The sequence below is a fragment of the Hemitrygon akajei genome, chromosome 14 (assembly GCF_048418815.1).
Source record: "Hemitrygon akajei chromosome 14, sHemAka1.3, whole genome shotgun sequence".
NCBI lineage: Eukaryota > Metazoa > Chordata > Chondrichthyes > Myliobatiformes > Dasyatidae > Hemitrygon > Hemitrygon akajei.
In genome coordinates, this window is record NC_133137.1 from 73,245,102 (window position 1) to 73,257,109 (window position 12,008).

The 12,008-nt window shown below is 39.5% G+C and overlaps 1 protein-coding gene across 5 annotated transcripts in view; it reads left to right on the top strand.

Annotated features, from left to right (window-relative positions):
- tafa5a (TAFA chemokine like family member 5a) overlaps nucleotides 1-9,010 on the top strand; it is a 778,752-nt gene extending 769,742 nt beyond the window's left edge. For all 5 annotated transcript variants that reach the window (XM_073066373.1, XM_073066370.1, XM_073066372.1 and 2 more), the window contains one exon: nucleotides 6,278-9,010. Coding sequence is in view for 2 of the 5 variants with exons in the window: in XM_073066374.1 (XP_072922475.1) it covers nucleotides 6,278-6,286 (9 nt within the window). In the remaining 3 variants the exon portion in view is untranslated. The remainder of the gene's footprint in view (nucleotides 1-6,277) is intronic.
- The last annotated feature ends 2,998 nt before the right edge of the window (nucleotides 9,011-12,008 follow it).

The window sequence follows — 12,008 nt, forward strand, 5'->3', positions numbered from 1 at the left end:
ACAGGTACCCCCAAGCTAGCTCCAGAACCAGTGTGAATAACTTTACAAGTCAACATGGAACTGATTCCACAATTTATGGGCTCACTTTCAGGGACTCAACAACTTGTGCCTCAGTGTTAATTATTTACTATTTATTATTATTATTATTGGGGTGGATGGGGTATCCAGGGAGCAACTCTGGTGAAGGGGCTTGTTGTATCTATTCTGGGGCCGCTCACTCACTTCTGGTCCCCACCGGACACTCAGCTCTCACATGTCGCTCCAATAGCTGTTTGCATGCGACAGCAGCCACAGCCAGGTACAACACTTCAACAGACCATTTCAAGCCACACCGCCCAGCAACCCCTGATTTAATCCTCGCCAAATCATGGACAGACTTCCGTAGCACAATTTACAATGACCAATTGACCTATCAACCGGAATGTCTTTTGATTGTGGGGAAGAAACTGGAGCACCTGGAAGAAGTGCACACGGTCACAGGGGGAATGTACAAACTCCTTACAGACAACAGTGGGAAATGAACCTGGGTTGGTGAAGCTGTACAGCATTGTCCTAACCACGACACTCCCGTGCATCATGAAGGATGTTTTTCAGAAGCTGCGATTGCAGGTTCACTGTTCAAGCGCTGACATTGCTGCCAACTTCACTGTAACAAATCTAAGATTTTCAGCTGCCGATGTGATTGTTTCCGTCATTGTGTGTTATCGTCTGGCAGGGAATAAAAAGCACAAAAATAAACAGATGCCAAGAGTATAACCTTGTCCCTAATCTGCTTTATTTTACCAAATTAAGTAACTGCCTGCTTTATTCTTTAAGAGTTGTTCAGTTTAAAGGAATTATTCCACTTCAAATTATTTTTTTCCTTGTGTAGCTCAACATAATGTATGAATATATTCGAGGAAATGACTTGTCTGGCAGGACATATTTGACACTGAGGAATGTACAGGGAATGAATTAATAACTTCCAGTGCTTTGGGAAACAATTCAATTAATTTGCCTTTGGGATGCACTGAGATTTGAGAGGGTTTATTGTACCTTGTCAAATTCCATTATTTGTATTAATTTATTTTAAGAAAAGTAAATGAAGTTTCACAAAATGCCACAAGGGGGCTCTACAAGCCAGACAAGTTTCACCTTCATCTTTCTCAATGCAGGAGGTCCAGGTAACCTTTGCTTCCTGTTCATTTGATATAATTCAACCAACTGCAAATGATAAAAATGGCTTTAATATTAAGATTTTTGTTTGAAACAGAATAATTTCCAACCTAAGCTTGCAGATATTCCTACAAAACACGAGCAATGCACACAAAATGCTGAAGGAACTCTGTAGGTCAGGACTGGACTGAAAGGGGCCAGAAACCAGAATACGAAGGTGGGGAGTGGGTGAGGAGAGGGAGGAGTACAAGCTGGCAGGTGATCAGAGAGACATGGTGAAGGGAGAAGTTGGTGGATGGGGGGGGGTGGGATTGGTGATGTAAAGAGTTGGAAGAGGTTAAGTGCTGAAGAAGGAGCAGTCTAATAGGACCTATTAGGTTCCTCCTTCTACAGCCCTTTGGGACGTGAAATAGCAGGTGAGGGCGCAGGGAAGTGATGGACAGATCGTGAGGGCGGTGGAGGAAAAGAGAAAAATCTCAGCACAAAAGATTGACTTTATTCTCTCCATAAATTCTGTCGGGCTTGCTGAATCCTCCAGCATTTTGTGTATATTGTGCAAGATTCTCAGCACCTGCAGAATATTTTGTGTTTCTACAAAACATAATACTTTGTGCAAAGAGAGACTGCAAGCAATCATTCCTCTGTTCTTGATTTTCATGATTGAAGTTCTCTGTTTATTAGGGTAAAACTTATAAAGACCTGATATAAATAATGTTGAAGAAGGTAAATATATGTGGCACCTTCCATGATTGCATTTGTTATGGTACCTTTTATGATCTTGGAGGGATACCAAAGCACTTTACAGACATCTATTTGCTTTTTGGAATGTTGTCACTGTTGTTGAAAGTTCAACATTTCAAAAGTAAATTTATTATCAAAGTACTGTGCTAAATTCTTAGGCACATGCATTTGTGCATGCACGTACTGTGGCACTCCGGGAGGGGCATGGTCAACAGCCTGCCCCAGTATCTCTAATGACCAGAGCTATTCATTGTTCTTGTGTTAAAATGCTTTCGGGGATTATGGTGCGATGTTTGTTCAAGTTCATTTCTTGTTGCAGTTTAGCTCGAGTTGTACAGTTATTTGCATGTGTGTTTGTGGGTCACCCTGACTGTAACTGAGGTGTGTAATGATCAGCTCCCCCCATCTGTATGTGACTGAGGGGGTTCTCTCCCCGTGTCAATGCACCCGGTCTGTTTTCTGCTTGTTGCAATTAAAACAGCTGTTGAGTTAAACAAGCTTTTCTCATCTGTTATCATGGACTGAATGCTCACCACAGTACTAAATAAACCCAAGATTTTTGCACAGTACTGTAGTTTGATACTAAAACTTCTCAGAGATCACTTGTGGGAAGATGTGCAAGGGGCAGTGAAATCCATTTGAATTTTATTTCCTTTTTATTTTTTTTAATTGTGATATTTGGTTTGTTGATTGGTGGCTCCCAATAAGCAGACCCATTTCAAGGTGTACAATTTATTCATTCTTTGATAATAAATGTGCTTTGAATGTGTTTAGCATGAAGGAACTTTAAAATGAAATACTGAAAGGGTTAGCGTTTTGCCAATAAAAGGGTTATATTTTGCCAATATTCTGTAAAATCATTTTATTACAGGGATACCTTAATACTGCAGTCAGAAAGTATCTGTGAGGTCTGACTGACTCAGCCACAGATTCTTCCAGATCTGAGACCAGGACGAGCAGACCCTTTGCACCCAAGAAACCATCGTGTGGGGTGGGTCAATTCTAAGCAGTGAACAAGCTTCAGCCAGCATTCTACCAAGGCCCAGATCTCTGACCCACCCTGCTGGCCTTTGCCACCCTCTGTTTTCAAAGGTCTTTGAACCATTTTCAGGGTCAGAATTCAGTTTATTATCACTGACATATGTCACAAACTCGGTTGGTTGGTGGTAGCAGTACAGTGCAGTTTGATGTTGCGGTGTTCACCGAGCTTGGCAATTAGCTTGGCCACACTTCATCACCAGTCGAGGTGACATCCTCAGTGCACGGCTGTCGGTGTTTCTCTCTGGAAGTGCTCGCATTTATATTGACCTCCATTGGCTTGCCTCAGTCCTAATTGGCTACCCGTTCAGTTGACCTTTGAATTCTATTGCCTTGCCTTTCTTTGGCTCTAAGGGGTCCGTAGATGGCATCTATTTCAATATGCTGGTTTACGGAGTTATTAGAAGGGAACCACGTTTATAAAAATTCTCGGGTTTGCCTGCACCAGAACCTCCATGGTGTCCCAGTTAAACTGATGTCTTTCTTGGTCTTTATGTACTGAGATCAGCGACAATCTGTGTTCCTGTAAATGAGTATAGAACAGTGCAATGTATGAAATATAAACTATAAGAAATACATATAAAAAATTATTAAGTAGTGCAAAGAGAGAGCAAAAGTAGTCAGATAGTGTCTTTAATAACCGGCAAATATAAAAGGTACTGAATTTAAAATTTAAATAATCAAAAATATTAAATAATTTAAGTAACCAAAATTGATTTAAAAATAATTAAAAATACTAAAATAAAGTGGAATACCTCTGATCTCTGCTGTATTTCTGGAGGTACTGACTCCATTCAGATCACTGAGGTTATCTTGCCTGCCCCTGTATCCCAGGGCCATGGGAGGAGCTAGGCAGTACCTCATCCAGCCTCTCTCATTAGCAAGCAAGCACTGGATTTCTAAGGTCAGCAGTGAACCTGCTGGTGGATCAGGAAGCTGGAAATGTCCCTGATCTCTGAGATGTTTTGAACCTGAGAGTCCAAAACATCTGGATGGAGAACTTCTGTCAGTTGGCAGTCTGCGATACCACTGCTAGCTGCCAAATAAGCATAATTTGTATTACTGAGGATAGACCAAATGTTTGCATATTATAACTAGATTCCCAGCTGAGAGAATAAGCCACAGCATTTCTATCAGATAATTATATACTTTTTTCTGATAAGCAGACCTCATAAACTGTATATTGTTCTGAATGTGTGAAATACTGTTGATAGAAGATTAAACAGCATTTCTTTTTTCTCATCATTTTGCAATGATTTGATAAACTATATCCATTCTGATGGTGAGAACAGGGCAAGGTGGGGGGGGGAGAGTGGGGGGGGGGTGAGGTGTTGGCTTGCTTGTTAAATTTCTCTTCTCTCCAAGGTGGAATATTCTTTTTTTTATGTAAAACTACAAAAACACAGATGATTGTGGTGACTGGTTTAACACAGAAAACTCACACAGAGTTGGGAACTGAAGAATCTAGACCGGAAGTTCCCAGCCTGTTAATGGTAGGGGACCATAGCATAAAAAAGCTTGGGGACCGTTGATCTAGAGCAGTAATTCAGCAATTTGAATCCCACATTGGCATTTTGAGAATTTTAATTCAGATTTTTCCAAAGGAGATCCCAGTAAAGTAGAAATTATCACCATGCTGGAAAACCTAAGAGTTTATTTCAGATCTTTTAAAACGTTTGCACCAGGCTAGTTTATATATATACATTTGCAACTCAGAAACAAGCCTTTCAATTCTCCATGTCCGTTTTATAACCATATAACAATTACAGCACGGAAACAGGCCATCTCGGCCCTTCTAATCCGTACCGAACGCTTACACTCACCTAATCCCACCTACCTGCACTTAGCCCATATCCCTCCATTCCTTTCCTGTCCATATACGTATCCAGTTTTTTTTTTAAATGACAAAATCGAACCTGCCTCTACCACTTCTACTGGACGCTTGTTCCACACAGCTACCACTCTCTGAGTAAAGAAGTTCCCCCTCGTGTTACCCCTAAACTTTTGCCCCTTAACTCTCAATTCATGTCCTCTTGTTTGAATCTCTCCTACTCTCAACAGAAAAAGCCTATCCATGTCAACTCTATCTATACCCCTCATAATTTTAAATACCTCTATCAAGTCCCCCCTCAACCTTCTACGCTCCAGAGAATAGATACCTAACTTGTTCAACCTTTCTCTGTAACTTAGGTGCTGAAACCCAGGTAACATTCTAGTAAATCTCCTCTGTACTCTCTCTATTTTGTTGACATCTTTCCTATAATTCGGTGACCAGAACTGTACACAATACTCCAAATTTGGCCTCACCAATGCCATGTACAATTTTAACATTACATCCCAACTCCTATACTCAATGCTCTGATTTATAAAGGCCAGCATACCAAAAGCTTTCTTCACCATCCTATCCACATGAGATTCCACCTTCAGGGAACTATGCACCATTATTCCTAGATCACTCTGTTCCACTGCATTCCTCAATGCCCTACCATTTAACATTTATGTCCTATTTTGATTATTCCTACCAAAATGTAGCACCTCACACTTATCAGCATTAAACTACATCTGCCATCTTTCAGCCCACTCTTCTAACAGGCCTAAATCTCTCTGCAAGCTTTGAAAACCTACTTCATTATCCACAACGCCACCTATCTTAGTATCATCTGCATACTTACTAATCCAATTTACCACCCCATCATCCAGATCATTAATGTATATGACAAACAACATTGGACCCAGTACAGATCCCTGAGGCATGCCTTTCAGCCTTTATCCCCATCTGCACTAATCCATTTGCCCACGTTAGATCTGTATCCTTTTGTGCCTTTAAATACACTGGGCAACAATTTTTTTTTTGTAAGTGTTGCTTCTCAGAATTGTTTTTTATTTATGATTGAAGAAGAACACAAATATAATTTCAGACTACTTGTATTATGCAGGAATTTGGAGAAACAAAAACTTAACTTTAATTGAATTGGAATGCGTTTAATTGCATAATGATGCTGATGCTTTGCAATAGTTCAAGTAAGCTAAAAATGTTTGGTTGATTAATTTTGTTTGTACTCAATATCTGAGGGTTCTTGCTTATGAGCCCAACAATAATTAGCCAACATTGGTGGATTCCAGTTGCCCTAATACTATTTCTCCATGACCGCAATGTCCTGGTGAAACCTTTCACTATGCTTACTAGTTGCAAGTGAAGTAACAGAAATTTGGTGATGAAACATTTGATCTTTCTGAACTTCTAACAAGTTCTAGACTTCCCATGAGATTGTGTGATTAATTAACATTGTATTTGGTGATTGTAAAACATAATGTTTTCATCTTTGTTTCTATTGATTTGCAGGTCTCCTGACAAATGCATCAAGAAAGAATCCTTTTAGGAGCAGCTTAGAACTCTGAGTGACCTATTTACCCTAGCCACGTTCTTCTGCTGCAGACTGTCACCTGGTGTACGTTATTTCCTCAATTCTCTTTGACTGTGAGTCAAAGGACACAATCCCATCTATGACTTTAGAGCTGAAGTTTCACTCATTCTGAAGATGAACAGGTGCAGCACATAGATGACTGAGCCAATCTTGGATGGCAGCAACGTTGACCATGTTTGGAACTCGTTGCCCCTACATTTCAGCCGGAGTTGGACTTGCCTTTGTCCTATTGATGTTGCAACCCAGAGAGCCTGTTTTTACAGAAGACTGAACTATTTCTATCAGTCCTTAGCAGGTGGTGAATCTTAGCTTCAGGTGGGACATTAGAAGAGTTACAGAAGGCTCCTCAAACAAAGACACTGTGCTTTTATGCGTGTAACTCTCTCTCTCTCTGACGTCTATACATCTATTTCCTCATCGTTGTTCACAGAACAGTAGACCAAAGAACACACGGAGAATGCTGAAGTGGACACTATCTCATTGTGAATGAGCTTTACTGGTTTCCATTGTAGTGGGTTTCTGATGGATTTTGATTCAGTTTTTCTTTCCTAGAGCTGAAATAAATCATTACTGGCTAGGGTAAATTCTTTATTGGGAAAAAAAATAAAGGGAGTCCTGATGTAAGATGTCTAAGGATTTAATGGAGCATGGAGATAAAATAGTTTATTTCCTGTCACAAAAAAAGACACATATGAACATTTGCGCTGGGAGGATATCTTAGTCTCCTGTTTAGTTTGGCTGACTTATTTCTCATTCTTAAGTCATGTTGTATTTCAACCAGAAAGAAAGAACAAAAAAAAAGTGAACCCTTTGAAGCTCTTTATTTCCTTTCCCAGCACAATAGTAGCTACTGTCCAACAACATTCGCAATGAGCATGTCTGGCTACCTGCGGCCTGTGTCACATTTCAATCAACCATCCACCGCCAGAAATAAAAAAAAATCACATTAGAGGAGAAAGTAACATTTCTTGAAAACAGGATCATTAAATGTATTTTGAGAAACCTAAAGTTATATATTTAACAGTTTTTATATGTTGTATCTTTGTAGAAAATCTTATTTAACAAATAATGTGGTCGTACTACGCCAGCCTTGAAAGCAGTCAAGAGTTGTGTTTTAACTTCTGGTATCTGTCAAAGAGATGATTGATGTATTTTTTCCTTTGGACCACTCTGGATCTGAAAACTGACCACAAAGAACTCTGTAGAAAAAAAGTGCTGTTTATACATCAATACATTCAACCATTGCACTGTAGGAAGGCAGTTCATTTCTTTTATGTACTGGTATAATAGAGTGGAAAACATTGTAAACTTTGCTATCAGTACTGGTTTTCATTTCTCCCCCTTTTTCTCGTGGTTGACTCTTACTAAATTGGATTTCTGAGCTATTCTAAAGTCATACAATACAAGCTCTCGCTGGAGTTTTGTTGAAAAACAGTGGGCAGGACTAATCATTATCCTGTTCCCACAGATTCACTGAAATAGTACTCTTTTTTGCTATTATACACAAAATGAGATCTTTCTGACCTAAAATGTGAGTTGCTAATTTACTACAACAGGGCAGCCAAAGTCTAGGTCAGTTTTTAAACCGTAATTTCTTATTGCAGCCTATATTTGTGTTCTATAAGTTGAAAGCCGTTGTATTTGCCTCCAAAAGAATATTGAACTTCTTCAGCTGAAAAAGCAGACACTGAACTTGCTGGCTCACTTACATTGAAAACAGATGATTGTACTGTCCACTATGAAACTGCTTTTCTTTGAACTTCACATTAGTCTGAAGAGTAAGCAAGGCAAAAGACCAAAGCTTGAATCTGAAATTAATTTTTCCCCTACCTGTCAAGATATTAATGAGCAACAGAAAATTCGGATGTCATTTGGTAACATTTGGTTTTGATTTCAATCAATGTAGATCTGGTTTAAAATAATCAGTAAAGTATAGACTTACTTACCTACCTACTGCCCATTATGTCACTGGCACTTAGGGCAGCAATGAAGGTCCTCCATCTCTGGTGGCACTTGGGTCTTCCTTCATTGTGTCAGTAGCTCAGTTTTCACTCCTATCAGTCATGCAAGTCCCGGGTGGAGACTCAGGAATACCATCACACTCAGATGTAGAACTCTTCTTGTTGTTTCCCTGAGAGTTTTGTTTTACCAATCAACGCTGTTAGCCTTGAGCTGAATCTCCGAATCTAGAGGTCTTAGTCTGGCCTCTACCCTTTGACCTGTTTGGCATGGGTGACCCTACCAAGAGCCAAAGCATAAAGCCCTGACTCTAGCCAACATAGCCCTCCAGGTCATCGAGGCACGCAAGCCTCCAAACCCTGTGACAAGGTTGTGGTTCTCTTGGAGGACAGACTTACCTGCTGGAATGTTATTCAAGGGTTGTTCCTGAGCAAGTAAGAGTAAGTGTTGGCCTATTGTGTTAGTAATATTGAGATAAAATTGCTCACAAAACTTGAGGATCCATCATGTTTCTAAGGTGGCAATAAATAAGGTTCAAACAGCAGTATTATTTGAAGCAAATGCAGTTTGAAATTGAATGATTTATTTCATGGAATTAAAAACCTTTAATCTAATCATATTCCACGGTAAATATGTACATGTTTTCTAAGACTAAACACGAACTTATATCATCCTTGTTAATTAAATGAAATCTGTTCTTTCACTCTACATCATGGTCCACAGACTCTGTGAATGGTACCCATGTTGTTTCATATTTCCCATAATGGAAGGTAAATTAGGGAAGTTTGGTTATGAAAGTGGCTAGCCGAGGATCAAGTCCACAAATCTGGCAAAAGTCTAGTGACCTATGTGGTGATCCAGTTGTGAGCCTTTTCCTCGTGTGCTTCTGATACCTACAAGAGGTTTCTCAAGGCTTTGGAAAGATACCACAATAGTTGTGTTCACAATTTTCAAAGCTCAAAAAGTTAAAAGCAAATTTTATTATCAAAGTACATGTATGTCACCATATACAACACTGTGGGCATACTCAGCAAATCTAGTAACTGTAACAGGATCAATGAAAGATCAACCAGAGTGCAGAAGACAACAAAGTGTGCAACAGCAAATTTAAATAAATAGCAATAAATAATGAGAACATGAGATGACAAGATAAAGAGTCCTTAAATTAAGATCATTGGGTATGGGAACATCAATGATGGGCAACTGAGTGTAGTTAGCGCCTTTGTTCAAGACCCTGATGCTTGTAGTGTAGGAACTGTTCTTGAACCTGGTGGTGAAAGTTCTGAGACTTTTGAACCTTACGGCCTGATGGCAGCAGCAGGAATAGAGCATGGCCTGGATGGTAAGGATCTCTGATGATGGATGCTGCTTTCCTACAACAGCATTCTCCGAATTCATTCGAAGGATAAGTGAAACAACAAAAACATTCTGTTCTTAGTCAGCATCTCTCTCCTGAGGCCCTAATCACAGCCAGTAAGTTTTGTTAGACAGGCTTTATCAGTCACATGTTTGACACAAGATGCTCATAGCTCATATCCCATTCCACAAAAGAAAAGATTCAAGAATGTGTTCATAAGACCATAAGATATGTGAGCAGAATTAGGCTATTTGGTCTATCTAGTCTGCTCCACCATTCCATCATGGTATTTATTATCCCTCTCAACACCATTCTTATGTTGTTTCCCCATAATCTTTGACTCACTTATTAATCAAGAAATGATCAGACTCCACATTAAATATACCCGATGATGGCTTCTGCAGTCATCTATGGCAATGAATTCCACAGATTTACCACCCTCTGGCTTAAGAAATTCCTCCTCATCAATATTCTCAAGGGATGTTCTTCTAATCTGAGGTTGTGCCTTCTGGTCCTGGACTTCCCCAATATAGGAAGCATCCTCCCCATGTTCACTCCATCTAGGGCTTTCAATATTCAATGAGATCCCCCGTACCCCTATTCTTCTAAACTCTAGGAAGTACTGGCCCAAAGCCATCAAACACTCCTCATGTATTCAAAGTCTCCTTGGGGAGAAAAATAAGCAGAATTATCACTGACCAATTGTGTTCAGAGTGAAGAAGAAGTACTTGGGAAGACACTGAAAGCCTTGAGTCAATAGTTTGGGGACTTTGAAGTCCATTGTTAAGTAGTAGGTGGAGTTTTTTACCTTCCAAATCTACTTGTCCTATCTGGTGACTCCTGGCTCAACTGTAGTCCCCACAATGGTCTCAGTACCTACAGAACCAGATCAAGGACATATCATTGATTATCTTGAGGGACTACCAGAGGAGAAATAGTTTCTCACCTTTACTCCCACTTTAAAAATTTGAAGTAAGACAGAAATCTCACAAGAGAGAAGGACACTAGCACCAATCTTGGGAATAGCTGTGATACATCTCTTTAACAAGCAGATAAGTCCTCTCATGTTTAAATCATCAAGTGCAGCTCTGTAGGATTCAGAAATGTTCCTTTTTTGACACAATTTGCAAAGAAAAACTATGCCCAATATCTATATAAATTGCAATTTTAGTCTTAATGTTATTCAAAATACAGCCTTAATGCTAATATTGAAAAAATGTTACCTTGATTAAATTCAATTAATAAATATCATTAAACTTATATATGATATTAACTAAGGGAGGCTAAATTGGATAAAGATTGGAATTTGCTTAAGGTGTAATTTTCTTCCAAACATGCCCTTTAAAATATGCAACACGAGTTAAAATATGTTATGCTCTTTGCAGACTTCGATTGTTAAAATTACAAGGTGTGCATGTTGCAAGCAATCCAAGGAATGCCCTAAATGAGATTACCAAGTTTACTGGTTAGCCAGCCAGTGGTGTAGGGGCACCTGCAATGGACTTCAAGGCAAGTAGTCCAGGGTTCGAATCCAACTGGTTCCCTGCAAGCTTTCCATCCATTGAGTGTTGAGCTAGCAACTCAGCCTCATAAACAAAGAGCCAAATGCTAAAGAAATGGCAAGGTTGCCACCTGATGTGCCACAAGGCAGAGAGGGGAACAACAAACTTACTGGTGAATCAAGTATTTCCTCAGGTTTCTTTTATCTGAAATGTTTCCATACTCTTCCAATGTTTGGGTCCATCTGCAGAGTAAATCTCATGAGAATACCCTTGGACTGTTCATTGTACAGAAGCTGGTCTTCAGTCCATTCGATGGGTGGAACAGATTGGATGGGCCGAATGACCCGAGTTTTGCTACTATGTAGTATGGTCTTATGGCCAATTCAATCCATGTGAATCAGGTTTATTATCACTGGCATGTAACGTGAAATTTGTTAACTTAGCAGCAGCAGTTCAATGCAATACATGATCTAGCAGAGAGAGGGGAAGAAATAAATAAAATAAAGCATAATAATAAATAAACAGATAAAACAATTACATATATTGAATAGATTTAAAAGAATGTGCAAAAACAGAAATACTGTATATTAAAAAAAGAGTGAGTTAGTGTCCAAAGCTTCAATGCCCATTTAGGAATTGGATGGCAGAGGGGAAGAAGCTGTTCCTGAATCACTGAGTGTGTGTCTTCAGGCTTTTGTATCTCCTGCCTGATGGTAAAAGTGAGAAAAGGGCATGCCCTGGGTGCTGGAGTTCTTAATAATGGACACTGCCTTTCGCAGACACCACTCCCTAAAGATGTCCTGGGTTCTTTGTAGGCTAGTACCCAAGATG